The 16,087-nt window shown below is 30.4% G+C and overlaps 1 protein-coding gene across 1 annotated transcript; it reads right to left on the reverse strand.

The window, feature by feature from the left end:
- Window positions 1–1,047: 1,047 nt before the first annotated feature.
- On the reverse strand, window positions 1,048–2,327 carry LOC108211982 (uncharacterized). Its single transcript, XM_017383718.2, has one exon. The coding sequence runs from the start codon at window positions 2,153–2,155 to the stop codon at window positions 1,202–1,204; it is 954 nt and encodes a 317-aa protein (XP_017239207.1). The 5' UTR covers window positions 2,156–2,327; the 3' UTR covers window positions 1,048–1,201.
- Window positions 2,328–16,087: the final 13,760 nt, after the last annotated feature.

Here is a 16,087-nt window from a genome sequence, read left to right on the forward strand (position 1 = left end):
AAAGATCCAACATAATTGTCATACTGTCAAACACAACTTTTAATAAATAATTCACAGAAAACTTATCTATCTACTAGTACCTTGACAAAAGATTATACTTTTTCCCACAACACAAAAGATTTCAAAAGGCCCCTGCTAAGTCTAAAGAAAAGCTTCTAGTTACATCCTCCATGAATTTGATCCAACAAGATACATCTACTTAGCAAATAGCTATCCCTATGGGCCAGAGAACAACAATATTATTAGACACGATTTGAAGACCTAAAACAATTTGACATCAAATAGATATGAGCTGGGCGAAGGTACTTTATATGATGTCAAAGGGAGGTTATTACAAATCGCTAATATTCAGTATTTGTCTAGTATTCAAATTATAACTTTGTCAGTACATATTCAGTTTCATTTCAGTTTCTCACTAGGCATTTATTAATTATTTGTGTAGACTATAGAGGGGGTCCAATCCAATCCTTAACTTCTCTGGTAGGTACATTTATAGATGTGCAGGAGGTTTGATACAGTTCAACTTTCACTGATCGATAAATATTCCTGATAATAAAATTAAGGTTTTGAGATCAGGATCTTTTCAACCTATGCTGGATGTAAGATTGATGGACACTTCTATTATACATGAGTTACTGAACTCTCTAAATATCAATGCTTCTGATCTATAAGACAAATAACAAATCCTCAGCTACTATAATTGTGATATTTTCCAATCCGATTACAATACTCTGACCTGTTACGGTATGCACCAGCTCCTTCTCCACGTTGAATATACAAATATAGATTTGTACAGCTAATAACAAAATAAAGCAGGAGCACTATTCTTAATCTAATAGCTTGCTGCTCATCATCTTCAGCACATTAGGAGTTTCAGTACAATTACCAAAATATGCTACTATATTAACAGTTTTATATAAAATATGTTCTAAGATAAATGACCATGCCAACATTCAAAAATATAGGCCAGTTTCTCAGTTCTCGCATAGAACCATGTTCTTGACATAGGGAAACAGAAGATGAAAATTAAGCACACGGAACAAACAATAACAACCAAAAACAGGAATTACTCTATGTATTGTTAATGAACATATATAAGCAACATAGATAAGATAACTTGATCATACCCGTTAATGCAGCATTCCCTTTACACATGTTATCTAACAATATATATATACACAGATTAGTTTCAAACAAAATCTCAAACTTCCAAGTTCTCCATTTGAATGCTGCTTTTAAGAGGCACATATTCTCCAAGATAGCCACCAAGGTGATCATACAAAGCACTCTTATCAATTCCTTCACGATGATAACTCTTGCAAACATAATAAAAAACACTCTGCACCAACAACGCCACTAAATTCACAATCACCAGAACGCCGACCAAAACTCCACCAACAACAACCTTTCCAAAAACACCAAGACTCTCGCCATAAACCACAAAACCTCCAAAAACCCCATTAATCGCAGCACACACAACCAAATACCCGGAAACCATCACCATCGCCATCCAAGTCTTCCCCTTCAACAACTTATAACTCTTCTTCATCGCAGCAAACCCGTAAACCGGCTCAAGAACAGACACAACACTAGCCAAATGCCACAATGCACTAACATAAACATGAACACCAGCAAACATTAAAACCACCACAATCATCCCCCAAACAAACCCATTGTTCCCCCGGGAATCAACAGCAAAAACCAACATACCAACAAAACCCACAACAAAAAACACACAATATAACACCATAACAACAATCACCCATATATAAGTAACAAAAAGCCTCTTCAAAACACTTGGAACAGCTGCAATAGCCAAACTAAACGAAATGGGCTTACAGGTATACAAAGAAGCAACAGTGAACACAACAGCAGCAGTTGAAAGAAGTGAAAAGGCAAACAAGAAAATCAAATAAAAGAACTGAAAAACAAGAAGCTTACTAAATTGTGAAGAATTTGAGCCATAAGGGCTAAAAATCTGTGCTACAAGAGGGTGAGTTAAAAGGGTATGAGCAAGAATTGCAAAAGAAAGAGGGAAAATTAGGGTTAAGGTTAGTTGAATGAAGGTGTTAGGGGACTGTTTGGGGATAAAAATTGAATCTTTAAAGATTCTTGGTATTGTAAGAAACTGAAGCTCTTCAGGCTCAAGATCCATGGGTTAGTGTTTAATCTCAAGGGGTTGAGTTATATGTGTCAATGTGTGTTTAATTATTGAACAGGTGATCTGAGATTGAGTTCTTGAAGTTGTTGTAATAAGGGAAGTGACAGAAGTGATCTTTTTTTGCAAGTTGTAACACCATTCCACATTCAGGCAAATATTGAAAAAAAATGTTAGATGGAAAATTAGAAGTCCAGGAAAGCACGGTGACCCGTCCCCGATTCCAATAAAATTATAAGAAATTAACAAATTTTGGATACATTTTTGAGAATTTAGCAAAAATGCCCCCTCTTATCGTATTATTTGCAATCCTACTGCACCCTCCGGCCCAACGATTGTTTACGTACATTGTTTACACGCATTTGGAGACTTGTAAAGCATAGTTCTATAATGTATTTTTATTTAATTTTTTTAACAAAAATTTAAATGTCAATTTTTTTTTCAGGATTTAAAAAAAATGTATTATGTAAGTATACTCTATAGGAATTTTTGTTAGGTACTGGAACGATTGTAGAAGGGGGGTTGAATACAATCGTCACTTAAAAATAATCGCGGCGGAATAAATCTGATTGGAATGTAACTTGTTAATCAGATTAAGATTAATTAATATAACAATGTTTTAAGTTGTTATATAATTAATATGGTTCGTTTAATGTCCACTAGTTCGTAAAATAAATTTGACAGAAAGTATTCTAACTCAGCAGAACAAAACAACCGAATGATCAAAGCACAGTAAACTGCAGATTTAACGAATAGCAAGTTTAGCACAACTTGAAAGCTTACAAGCACTTTGAACACTTTGAAATGAATGAGAATGAACCATATTTATAGGCAAATCTCAAGAACTAGGCAAGACAATGGTGGCAAAGACAATCTAGTGGTTGCTATGACAATTTGGCACTTTGTCTTGCTGAAAAACATAAGGTAAGACAATCATAAGCATTGTCTATAGCTTAGTAAGACAATCAGAAGCGGTAAGACAATCTCAGGGACACGGTAAGACAATCTGTAGGATTGTCTTACACTCCAAACGGTAAGACAATCATCCTGATTGTCTTGGGAGCCGCACGGTAAGACAATCAGAATGATTGTCTTGCCATCCTCACGATAAGACAAAACAATGGCACGGTAAGACAATTCCAGAGATTGTCTTACCGTGTGTTGGAGGAGGGAAATGGCACGGTAAGACAATCTGTTTGATTGTCTTACCTTGTTATTTCTTAAGACAATCATAGTAATTGTCTTTCCTTTTGATCCAACAAGACAAACCCTTATTTCTTTTAATTAATTAACCAATTAATATCCACTTAATTATATTAAATGCATAAATTCATAAATTAAATTAATTCGAGATAGAATTAATTCAATAAATAAATAAATTACACATCATATATAATTATTTTGAGAAGTGGATTAAATAATTAGGTAATCAATTATCCCTTTTCTTCTTCTTCAGAGTCTTCAGTCTTCAATAAACAATTAAGATCTTCGACTTGAATGAACGACCACTTTCTTTTGACGTAGAATATTTAATCTGATGAGCTGATACACAAATGTACTGTCTGGTTCATCTGTAACTAGCTCAATTAAATATTCCTTGTCATTTAAACAATTAAGCTGTGACTTGTTCGTCGATTCTTCGTCTTCTTAGTTCTTCTTCATTTGTAGACACAATAATGGAATCTTCAGAATGAATAAAGTATTGAAACTTTATACCTTCTGATCTTCTGGACGTGCTACAAAAGATTATTTGTACACTGAGGCTTGATCATATTAATGAACTTCTTCCAGTGGTTTGCAGCAGCATCCTGAAATCCTTCTGACATAAAATCTTCAATAAATCATTTGACGTTCTTCGTACGGATTCCGGATAACAGTACTTGCTATTTATTTGCTTTCTTATCAGAGTTGAGTCGATTCCTCTTAAATACAAATAGGCTTAACATATGCCTTTCAATTTTAAAATACATACCAAAAAGTAACGTAAAGAACCTGCTGGGACAGAGTGAGTACATGTCTAAAAGTATTGCAAAAATACGTTTCTTCTATCAATTTAACTAAAACGTTTGCATAAATACGGTTTGTTCTTGCACATCTTCAACTTCTCTGTAGCGCATTTTTCTTCTTTCATTAAGGTCGACTCTCTCTTCTCACTATCTTCTCTCTCCTATTTCCTCGCACTCAATCTCTCATCATTGTCATGCCAACACTTCTCTCGATCGCGATGCAAATCACGTTCTGTGTTGGATTTGAGATAAAAGTAGTGGCAACACCGTCAAAATTGATTGTGAAAGAATTGATTTAGGAGGAGTTGAGAAGAATTGTGTGGGTGCGATCTGGGACTTGTGGCGACGATGTTAAATAGCGGTGGGTGTGTTAGAGCTTGTGTTTTGGTGGAGGCTGAGTGACAGGGAGGGGGTTGTACAAATATGTAAAAATCAGAGATACTGGGTGTTTTGAATTGATTTTGTGGTTGCTTTTGTTATATTAATATTGGCTCCGCATGGGCACTCTATTTGCAACAAATTATGTACTTATTTTGCAATTAAATATAATTTTCAATAGATTTTTTCAAAGTTGCATTTGTGGTTGCATATAGAGTTGCAAGCAGTTGCAGATATGGTTGCAGATGCAGCCACTGTATTTTTGCAATTTTTTTTAGAAAGATAGTATTCCTGCAATTTGTTTTAAAAAATGACCGTATTTTCGCAAAAAAACTTTTAAATATGGGTATATATGATAAAACCCCTAAATTTTTTATTATAATATTTAAGTGGATAAAACAACAATCAGATAAAAAAATATATTAAAATTACAAATTTTTTATTATAAATCTAAATATTTAATCACTACATTGAAATTCAGACAAAAAAAATGATATTACTTTATAAATTTCAAATTATCACTCAAATTTTAGAAGTGAAGATTTTAGCTATTATAAACAAGATAATATATCAAATTGTCTACTATTCTCGTCAAAATTTATCAAATAATTATTGTGTTTCTACCGGGACACATTTAAACCATTATAATCACTATTTTGATTACTCTACTAAATTTTGAAAAATATTAACGAAAAATTTAGCAAACAAATAATATGTTTGCTATATTTTTTCTTAAATTTTATTCGATTCTATTTCTTTTTTATAATATATGTGACTCACACATTATCTCCTTATTAGGATTTCAATGAATTTCCTGTTAATAAATTTTAAATTTTAATAATAATATATAAAGTGATTCTAGTAATAAAAATGAGTCTATATTTCATAATTTTTGACTAGAACAATGAGGACCAAGAGCATCTCCAACGGCGTTGGTTATAATCGTTGGTTAAATTGGACCTATAAGACATTATGTAAAATTTGCTGAACCTGTAAGACATTTTGCTTCAATGGTATTGGCTATATTGGTTCGCTATAATTTAAAAGTAGTATGTTATTAATATTTTAAATTGTTAAAATAGAATATATCAGTTCAATATGGTAATAAATGATGTGCAATTTTCCTACAGATTTCTTACAGACTTGTAGAGTTTCGACAAATTTAGTCATCCATAGGAGGTTGGCTAAATTTATAGACAACAGCAGAGCATAGTTGGGGTTGAGTTTTTCGAGTTATTGACTAAATTTTTTTATTTTAAATATGCCAGCTCACCTATTAATCAAGGGCCTTCAATGATTGGTCACAAAAATATATCCGGACAACCCGCTTGCTCTTTAAAACCTCGCCAAGTAATTCAATCTTATGGTTCTTCATTATCTGCATATGGGCTTTTCTTGCTAGGTGCCCATTTTGTATGGGTCTTTCGTTTAATGTTTCTATTCAGTGGACGTGGTTATTGGCAAGAACTTATTGAATCCATCGTTTGGGCTCATAATAAATTAAAAGTTGCTCCTGCTACTCAGCCGAGAGCCTTAAGCATTGTACAAGGAGTTGGGCCGTCCTAAATTAGGCCGATACCAATTTAGAAATAATTTGTCAGCCTCCGATACTCGAATTATTTTACTTTTGATCTACTTCTCAGTATGTTACTACTGGAACATATTTTCTTTGTAACAATGTTATGATCCGCAACAATTTTTAGGCCCGGGTAATCCATCAGAAGACTAGAAACTTTTTGTCCAGGAAACAATGAAAGCTGAGTTCCAATCAGTGTTACGAAAAGCGCAAGTCGGAGCTAGGCGGTGGGATGACCTTCTAGCGCTTAAGCGGTTTTTAAAGCGGGTCACTAATCGGATTATAAATAAATAGATAAATAAATATATAATATTAATTTTTCATAACCAAATATATTCCCATGTTATAATAAAACCTACAAGCCATAATATCTTTGTTCACAAAATCAAATGTACTTCACAAAACACATATCACATATGTTCAAGTTATAATTACAATCAGAAGACACAACAATCTTTCACCATCCCTGTTGATCATAATCCTTAAAATCAAATGTGAGATTTTCATTGTCATTAGTTTCATCCTCTGATTCGAAATCTTCTTCATCAAGTTCTCGAACATTCCTTCTAGTTACTTCAGTACCAATCTCCTCACTTGTGATGTTAGAATCTTGGGAAAGCTCTTCTTCATCATCACCCCCTCCAACTATCCATCCTTGAGCCATGCTAGCATCATTAGCTATCAATACATCATATTTTTCTTTCATTTTCTTTTTCTTATTGAAAAGTTTAGAATCAGGAGTCACTGGAACATGATTTTCATTATAACCCCCAACAGTAACTTAAGAGCAAGTCCAAGAGATGCCCTATATCATGTCCTAAGTTATAATTTGGGGTATTTCATGAAAAAGGTTGATCCAACAATGTCCTAATGATGCCTTATATCACTAGGACAACCTCTTCGAGCCCTATTTTTGAGGCACATCTCTCGCCCTATCCTATATTTTATTATAAATTCTCACGAACACTCTCTTTCTCTATCTACTTTTATATTATGCTTTAATGATGAAAGATAGTTTTAAATAATAAAATATTAAACATATTGTGAAAATAAAGCACATTGTTGGAGTTCAAGTTAGTAAATTATGTCCTAAAGTACTAGGACATGATATTTTATAATATTTTTAAGGCTGGAATTAGGACACTCTTGGACTTGCTCTAAGAGCAAGTCCAAGAGTGCCCTAAAATCATGTCCTAAATCAAAATTTATGGTATTTGAAGTAAAATGGTGCTCCAACAATGTCCTAGTGGCGCCTCAAAACACTAGGACATCTAACAAATACTTTATTTTTGAGGCACAATCATGCATGCCCTAAATTGATGTCCTAAGTTAAAATTTATGACATTTGGATGAAATATCAAATATGTGCTCCAACAATGTCCTAGTTGTGCCTTAAACCACTAGGACATTCAACAAATGCCTCATTTTTGAGGCACTACTAAGTATGTCCTAAACCATTTTTCTCAATAAAATATTAACTTCCCACCATTTCAATGCATCTCTCTCCTCTTACCTTTTCACTTCCCTCCAATACTAATTCAAATAAATCATTAATTTAATAATAAGGCATAATTATAAGGCATATTGTTGGAGTCCATGTGTCAAAAAGATGTCCTAAATCACTAGGACACTTTATTTTATTGTATTTTATAAGGCATTTCCTAGGACATTGTTGGACTTGCTCTTATATCAATAAAATATTAGCTTACTCACATTCCAACACACCTCTTTTTTTTTTCTTTTTCAATTACCTCCAACAATAATTCAAATATACTATTATTTAAATAATAAGACACAATAATAAGGCATATTGTTGGAGTTGTTATATTAAAATGATGTCCTAAATCACTAGGACATAATTTTTATTATATATATAGGGCATTTGCTAGTATATTGTTGGACTTGCTCTAATATATTTATCAAAAGTGTAACAATATATTCACATTTTTGACATCTAAGTTAAAATATGTTTGGCATTGGTGATAAACTGGCCATATTTCTTTGAGTTCGTTGGTGCTAACTCGGTTGCTTCAACCTAGATATGTCAGAATATGATTTTGGACCAATTTTAATTGATTAATATGAATTTGGACTGATTTATAAACCAAAACCCTATACTAACTATATTGGTTAATATATTTCAACCTCTTAAACATATTTCAACCTCTCACATCTGAACTATAACTCTCCTCTCCTAAAATCTCGCTATGATTTGATTTTAGAATCAATTATTGATCCTGCTTGATATTTTTTTTATATATATGCGATGTCTAGTAACAAGGACAGTCGATACATAAACACACAGTTCAATACAGATACTCGACTAACCCCATGTGATCCACAATATACTCCGGCTAGCATTGTTTTACTAGAGCACTAGCTAGGGAGGAAGGACACGTATGATCCTTTTATAGAGGTCAGTTATTCACATGAGACCTCACTATGGACTACCACCATTTACAGAGGTCGGTGTCGCCATCAATTATTCACATAATATCTTATGGCATTTCCAATAACGTTGAAGATGATGTTGGCTATATTGGTTGGCTATAATTTAAAAATTGTATGTTATTAATATTTAGATTGTTATAAATAGAATATATCAATTTACTATGGTAATAAATAATATTTAATCATCCGGAAGGAGGAAAATAAATTACGGGAGATGACATGAAATTCACTACTAGTGGTTCGACAAATATAACCATCCACAAGAGGATGGCTATAATTATACACAAGGGCTTGTTGTGGTTGAAGTTCCATTTTTTGTGAACATTGGCTATAATTTAATTTTGGAAAGCTACCTAGACTTTTAGAGGCATGGGAGGGTTGGAAATGCTCTTACAGAAGTTATAGCCCCTCGTTGCTTTTTAATGTTCATTTACCGGTCAAATTGATTATATTTTGACTAAAATTTATTTGTATCTTATAATTGAGAAAATTAATAAAAATTATATCATTAGAAAGTACTCCATCCGTCCCGGCCACTAGTATTATACATTGGGGGACGGGGACGCGACATAGATTTTAAAATTTTAATGCATCAATATAATACGGTTCTACAACTTATTTTTAAGATTTTCTTTTTCTGTATAAAAATATAACTAGAAACATTTCTTAAAATACCTAATACTTTTCAAAATATTTAACCCATCAAGAAGAAAAATAATTAGCCCAGATGACCCACACTGTATAATCAGTGTTGTAAAAATCAGAAATCGGACTTAATCGGTGAAGTCATGGAATAAGGATTAATCAGAAATTAATCGGATTCGTCGGGAATTAATCAAATGATTAATCAAACAATCAAATATTAAATCAGATCACTTACGTAACAGAGTTTAATCGGTGATTAATAAGAATGTACGAATAAAAATTGGTTTCTTCCGGGCTCTCATTAAACAACCTCTTAATTAATTACTCCCTCCGTTCTTTTATGTTATTTGTTTTAAATTTTTGCACGTAATTTGAAGTGTACAAAAAACATACATCTATGTATTTTTTTTCAGATTTTTTTCTGAATAAAAGTTTAACATCTATATTTTTATTCAAAAAAAATTTAAAAAAAAATATGTAAAAATATTTTTTTTTCACCTCAAAATATGTGCAAAAAGTCAAAACCACTGACGTAAGGGAATGGAGAGAGTAATCAATATTGGGATACAACCGCAATAATAAAAAAATTGTCCACGTTTTAAGAAAAATAAAAATAAAAATAAAAATTGTCCACATCTCACGTGTTTTAATTAAGTATCTCGGTTACGACAAGAAAATAAAATTAATAGTCTTGGTTTGGTGACTGCAAACATAACATGTGGTGGAGGAAAACATCAAACAATTACTAAAAGTTTCGTATATATTACTAAAAGAAAAAAGGTTTCGTATATATTATGCATATATATATAACCAATCCTCAAGCATTGATTAAACCACAAAAAGATTTGGGATTTGTATTACATTCAAGATATTGTTTTGAGCGGAGTGAACGGAATGTTGACTAGATAAATTAATAAGTTTGTAATTAAAATACTCACGTGCATATATTATTTACTTGGAGAAAAGTATCCCCGGATCAAGCATCATCGCTAATTAGGGGTTGTTTGGTTCAACTCGAAAAAATGAAATGAAATTATGAAAGAAAAATGAAGAAAAAAAAATAAATGATGATAAATTGTATTAACTATTTGGTTTTGATCGAAAATGGAATGAAAAGTTCTATGATTATTTTTATATCTGATTTTTCAAATATCACATAACTTGAAAAAAGGTCAATGATATTTATGTTTATAATGATATATTTATTTTTATAAATTAATATATTTTATTATTTAAAAATATTATTATTATTTGAATGACTTGACTTATAAATTATATCAAAATTATTTTTAATTTATAAAATTTAAACTAAAATTTAATTTTGATTTCGAAAAAAGCATTTACATATTAACTTTTTATTTTTAATGATTTGTGAAATAAATTATAGATAAAAATGAAAAAAGAATAAAGAAAGGGAAATCAAATACGTGGTGGGGGTGGGGAATGGATAAGTAAAGAAGTTGGGTAAACCTACAACCGGGAAAGAAAATCACAAATTTTATAAAACAAACACCAACAAAAAAGAGAATAAAGTGAGTTGTTTCCCTTTTCTTTTGTCACTTACCCAAAACAAACAAAATTTTATTTAATTCTTCAAAATTAGTATATTCTTTATAGAAGTTCCAGCTAATTTTAGATAATTAATAAAAGAAAATTCATCTTAAACTTTGGTCCTGTCTAATTTGAGGAGGGAAGTATCATTACTATGAGGTTAATAATAATAATTATTTTTTCATTTTCTTTTAATTTTCAAAAATAAGGTATTTTTTATAAAAATGTCGGCTATTTTAAATAATTAATAAAATAATTTTTTCCGAAAATTTAGCTCCAACTAATTTGATTGTTTACTTAGCCATTATGCATAAAAATAAATTTATATATAAATAAAACAAATTTTAAATTCTAGAATAAACTTTTTAACTAATTATGAAAACTATAAACATTTTTTTCCAAATCTTAGTTTGAATTGTATGACAGAACCGCTATGGACCATCGTTGTCATGAAAAAAAAATTTAAAACAGAATTTGAGTTATTTAACATTATTACTGTACTCCATTAATAGTCCTTTTATATCTATACACTTTTTTTTTGGGATGTCACATTTAATTTTCTACGTATTTCAAAACTTTTTCAAAATAGTAGATTTTTATAATATAAAAATTCCACTCACCCATTATTTCCTTATAGTTTTTTAATTTATTTCTTAGTCTTTATTTTATGTACATAAAATTTGTATAGGTGGCAATTATTGTAATGAGTTTTAATTGGGGTTGTTGATATAAATAAGTGATCCGTTCCAATTAAAACCCACGTCATCTATAAAATTTTGTACATAATTATGCACGACAAGCATTTTCCATTTTAGAATCACTGAGTGATAAGACAACAGAGTTCACAACTATATATACCAGTATACCAAGCTGCAAAATTACACAACAACTAGCTTCTTAACCCGTGCAAAGCACGGGTTGCTTTAAATCACTTTCTTCAATATATGTTATATCTCGTTATTTATCTTTTTTTATATTTATTTGTATTTTAAATCATAGTATGTTGATGTCTGTATGTACACATATCCTCACTTTTATGATATTTATTAAAAATATAAATACAAAAAATATATTAAAATTCGGTTAAATCGATGACTAATTGGTCGAAAATTAGATTAATAGGGTCGAAAATCAGGTAGAATATTAAAAATTTACAAAAATTTTGGGGAAAATTTAAAATTTTAAAAATGATTATATATATATATATTATTATTACATATATAATATTAAATTAATTCTGAATAATGATCCTATTAATCATTCTGATTAATCGTTGATTTTCTGATTCCCGCTTTTTACAACACTAAATATTATTTATTTATTATTAAATCATAATTATATATGATATATCAAAAACTTTATAAAATATACATTTTTATAAAAACAAATAAACATTAAGGCTTAACTTTCGTAGCCAAACATAGCCCCATAGATACTTAATTCCTACATTATACATCAAGCCAGTCCATTGACTGCAATATCAAAATACATATATTTATATATAGAGAGGTCATTATTGACTTTTAAAACTAACGTATTTTATTAGACATTAATGTCCAATCATTAATATACATTAATTATAACATGATTTTGGAATTAATTTAATATTATACATATAAATAATATATATCTAATCATTTTTAAAATTTTTTATTTTCCCAATCTTTTCTTTTTTATATAGACGTACGTTCAAATTTTGTGAATGAAAAATATCTTCTTCTTTTTTTTGAAACAAAGGTGTTAATCTAATAATAGAAAGCCATACGGCATCTACACCAATGATCGAGTCGAACAAACTGAATGTATTTTGAGTAAAGGATAGTTTAGTCATTTTGGATTAAATTAATCAAGATTCGATTTTACTGCTACAAGTATGTGTCAGATACTTAGATATATAGAATAAAAAAAAATAGTTACTGGCTAATCACTGTTTCAGGCTTCTGGTCATTAGCCACTGTACCGGGTGATAAGTGGATTTCATATCCACTTGGAAGCTTTCGTTTTGACTTAAAACGATGAAATGGCCTCAAGGTTTTGGTGTTTTTGATATTTTTTAGTGTTGTGTTATGTAGGTTTCTTGGAAGGAGGATGAAGAGGAGAATCATAGCTTTCATTGAAAAAAAACGGTGAAGCAATCGGATGCCCGAGGAGAGAGTTATGGGCAAAGAAGCATTCTGCCACCGTGAGGCCCCGGCCTGAGATGTGAGGCCCCGGCCTGAGAATTCTGCCACTGTGAGGCCCCGGCCTGAGATGTGAGGCCCCGGCCTGAGCTGTGAGGCCCCGGCCTGAGCGCTGAGCGGATTTTTGGCCCGTTTTGACCGTTTTTGATCCGGTTGAAGGCCCGTTCGTTGGGGAAGTACAAGAAAGACTTGGGGGATTAAAAACATAACCTAGAATCATTCCAAGGAGCACGTGACGGCTACGGAGAAGATCTAGATTCAGAATTTTCTTTTGTCTTCTTCCAATTAGGCGATACTTTTGGATTCTCATTCGGATTTGTTTCGAAACTCTTGTTTTACTCTTTTGATATTGTTTAGACTATTCAGTATCATGTTTACTCTTATTCCCATGATGATGAGAAGTTCGATTATGAGCTAATCATTATCGTGGGATTCTAGCGGATTTATATATGGATTTCAGTAATTGATTTGCCTTAATTATTTGTGTGGTGAATGTGATTTCTTCGTATTGGTTGTGCTTATTCGTCTTGGATGCGTAGCTAACATCTTAGATTGTTTGTTAATCTTTATTGAAGCGACAGTGGATATATTGATTTAGAACTTGCCATGCGAACATAGGATTATGTATTCGATATACATGATTAGTGGTGTGATTTTAACCATCTTGCACCGCCCTATGTAATCTTGATAGATAACTTGTTCTTCAACCGTTATGCTTTCAAATTCTATAGACATATAGGGTCTAAGCATAATTGGTGTCTGTTTACCTTCTATCTTAATTGTGGATGTGTAGCAGTATGGTACACGTATAACGACACTTAGCGTGTATCAGTTTCGTGTTATCTGATTAGTTATCAACCATCACATATCGATAAGGCATAACTCTGAATGAAGTATATAATGAAGTTAGAATCCCATGTTTTATTCTCATTAGTAATTCGATTTTAATTCTCTTAGTTGTAATTCGACTTAATTAGTTAATTTAGATAAAACCAACCAAATTGTTAATTGTCCGAGCATTGAATAATAGCCATACATTGGTGCATAAGTGCATATTTCTTGAATACACCAGTCTCTGTGGGAACGAACTGAATTATATTCTATACTACTTGTGACCACGTACGCTTGCGTGATTTTGTGCGAACACCGGGATGCTTGGCCAAACTGCTTCTTTTATCATTAACTACGGTATATATTACATGATGTTTAAACACAATTGGAAATATAACATCTCATTATGTCAGCAGCCAAACTGCTTCTTTTATCATCAACTACGGTATATATTATATGATGTTTAAACACAATTGGAAATATAACATCTCATTATGTCAGCAGCCAAACTGCTTCTTTTATCATCAACTACAGTATATATTACATGATGTTTAAACACAATTGGAAACATAACATCTCATTATGTCAGCAGCCGCGCAGCAATCGTCAGCTTAGAGTTTTGACTATGACAAAAGAGTATACCTTCATCTACGATCGAACATTAAACTACTCAGAAAGAATACCATCATTTTGACTCTGTTTTACATGATTTAAGGGTCTATTTTATGTAACTTTTCGCAAGGATTTCAAATATACAATTTGTTTTAAGTTTGTAATCAATAGAGAGTAAATAAAAAGTACACGAGTGTACCATATAGAGTAAATTAAAAGTACGAACGTACCATCGGTAGAAGTCAAAAATGCGATGGTACCATTGAAAAAAATCACTTCTACGAGGGTACCATCAAGAATTTCCCTATATATAATTTAAATTTACATTTACTTGTATTTTAATTCTTATTATCTTGATGTCTAAATGTACATATATCCTTACTATGATGATATTTATTAAAATGTAAATATAAAAAATATACACTATTTAAAATTTTATTCTATAATTAAATTATCATTCGCCTAAAATTATTGAAAATTTGATAAAAACAAATAAGATTCTTGTCGAATCAGAGTCTTTGTCGTATAGTTAAAAATCATATATATGATTTTATTAAATCATATATATAATTTTATTAAATCACAATAATTAAATATTCTAAAAATCGGCCGATTAACCGAATAATCGATAACAGACGAATTTTTAATACGATTTGGTAAAATTCGATTAAATCGATGATTAATTGGTCAAAATTGGATTAATCAGTCAAAAATCAGGTAGAATATTAAAATTTACAAAATTTGTGTAGAAAATGTAAAATTTTAAAAATGATTAGATATATATTATTTATATGTATAATATTAAAATAATTTCAAATAATGATCATGTTATAATTAATGTGTATAATAAATACATTGCTTAGACATTAATGTATAATAAATGCGTTAGTGTTAAATGTCAATAATAACTTTTATATATATTAAAATATGTGTATTAAGAGAAGGGTATATTAGTCATATCGAATTAATTTACAATGATTAGACATTAATGTCTAATAAATACATTAGTGTTAAAAGTCAATAATAAACTTTTTATATATATAAATATTGTATAATGAGCAAAGGGTAAATTGGTCGTTTTGAATTAAATTAATGTATCTCATATTTTTTTTGTTCATCTTTTTTAAATTGAGATTATTTGTAAATTTAATTTCAATTTAATATTTATTTGTATTTTAAGTCATATTATGTGTATAATTATGTGTATATCTGTCCTTGCTTCTGGCTTTTTTTCTAATATAGTCGCATATGTTTTTTTGTACCTATTTGTTTAAAAAGTCACAAGCACGCATAGGAACTTGAAATTCTAACTTTTTTTGAGGACTTCAATTTTTTTTCAAACACTTTAATCACTTATAAGTATTGACTCACTTCTCACAAATAGTCCACTTTTTTTATTTTAAGAAGGAAGTCACTTTTCATAAGATTTACCCAAATACACTCTATATTGATATATATATGTACACATATCCTCACTATTATGATATTTATTAAAATATAAATACAAAAAATATAGTACACTATATAAAATTATATAATTAAATTACCACTCACCTAAAATTATTGAAAATTTAATACGATAAAATGAGATTCTTGCCGAATTAGAGTTTTGTCATATAGTTATATATATTATTTATAGTTATTCTAATACATATGTATATAATTTTATTAAATAATAACAATTAAACATTCTAAAAAT

This window comes from Daucus carota, chromosome 1 (assembly GCF_001625215.2).
Source record: "Daucus carota subsp. sativus chromosome 1, DH1 v3.0, whole genome shotgun sequence".
NCBI lineage: Eukaryota > Viridiplantae > Streptophyta > Magnoliopsida > Apiales > Apiaceae > Daucus > Daucus carota.

Bases quoted from the DNA above. Each gene is read 5' to 3' on its own strand.
- LOC108211982 (XM_017383718.2), bottom strand. From the start codon at position 2,155: ATGGATCTTGAGCCTGAAGAGCTTCAGTTTCTTACAATACCAAGAATC.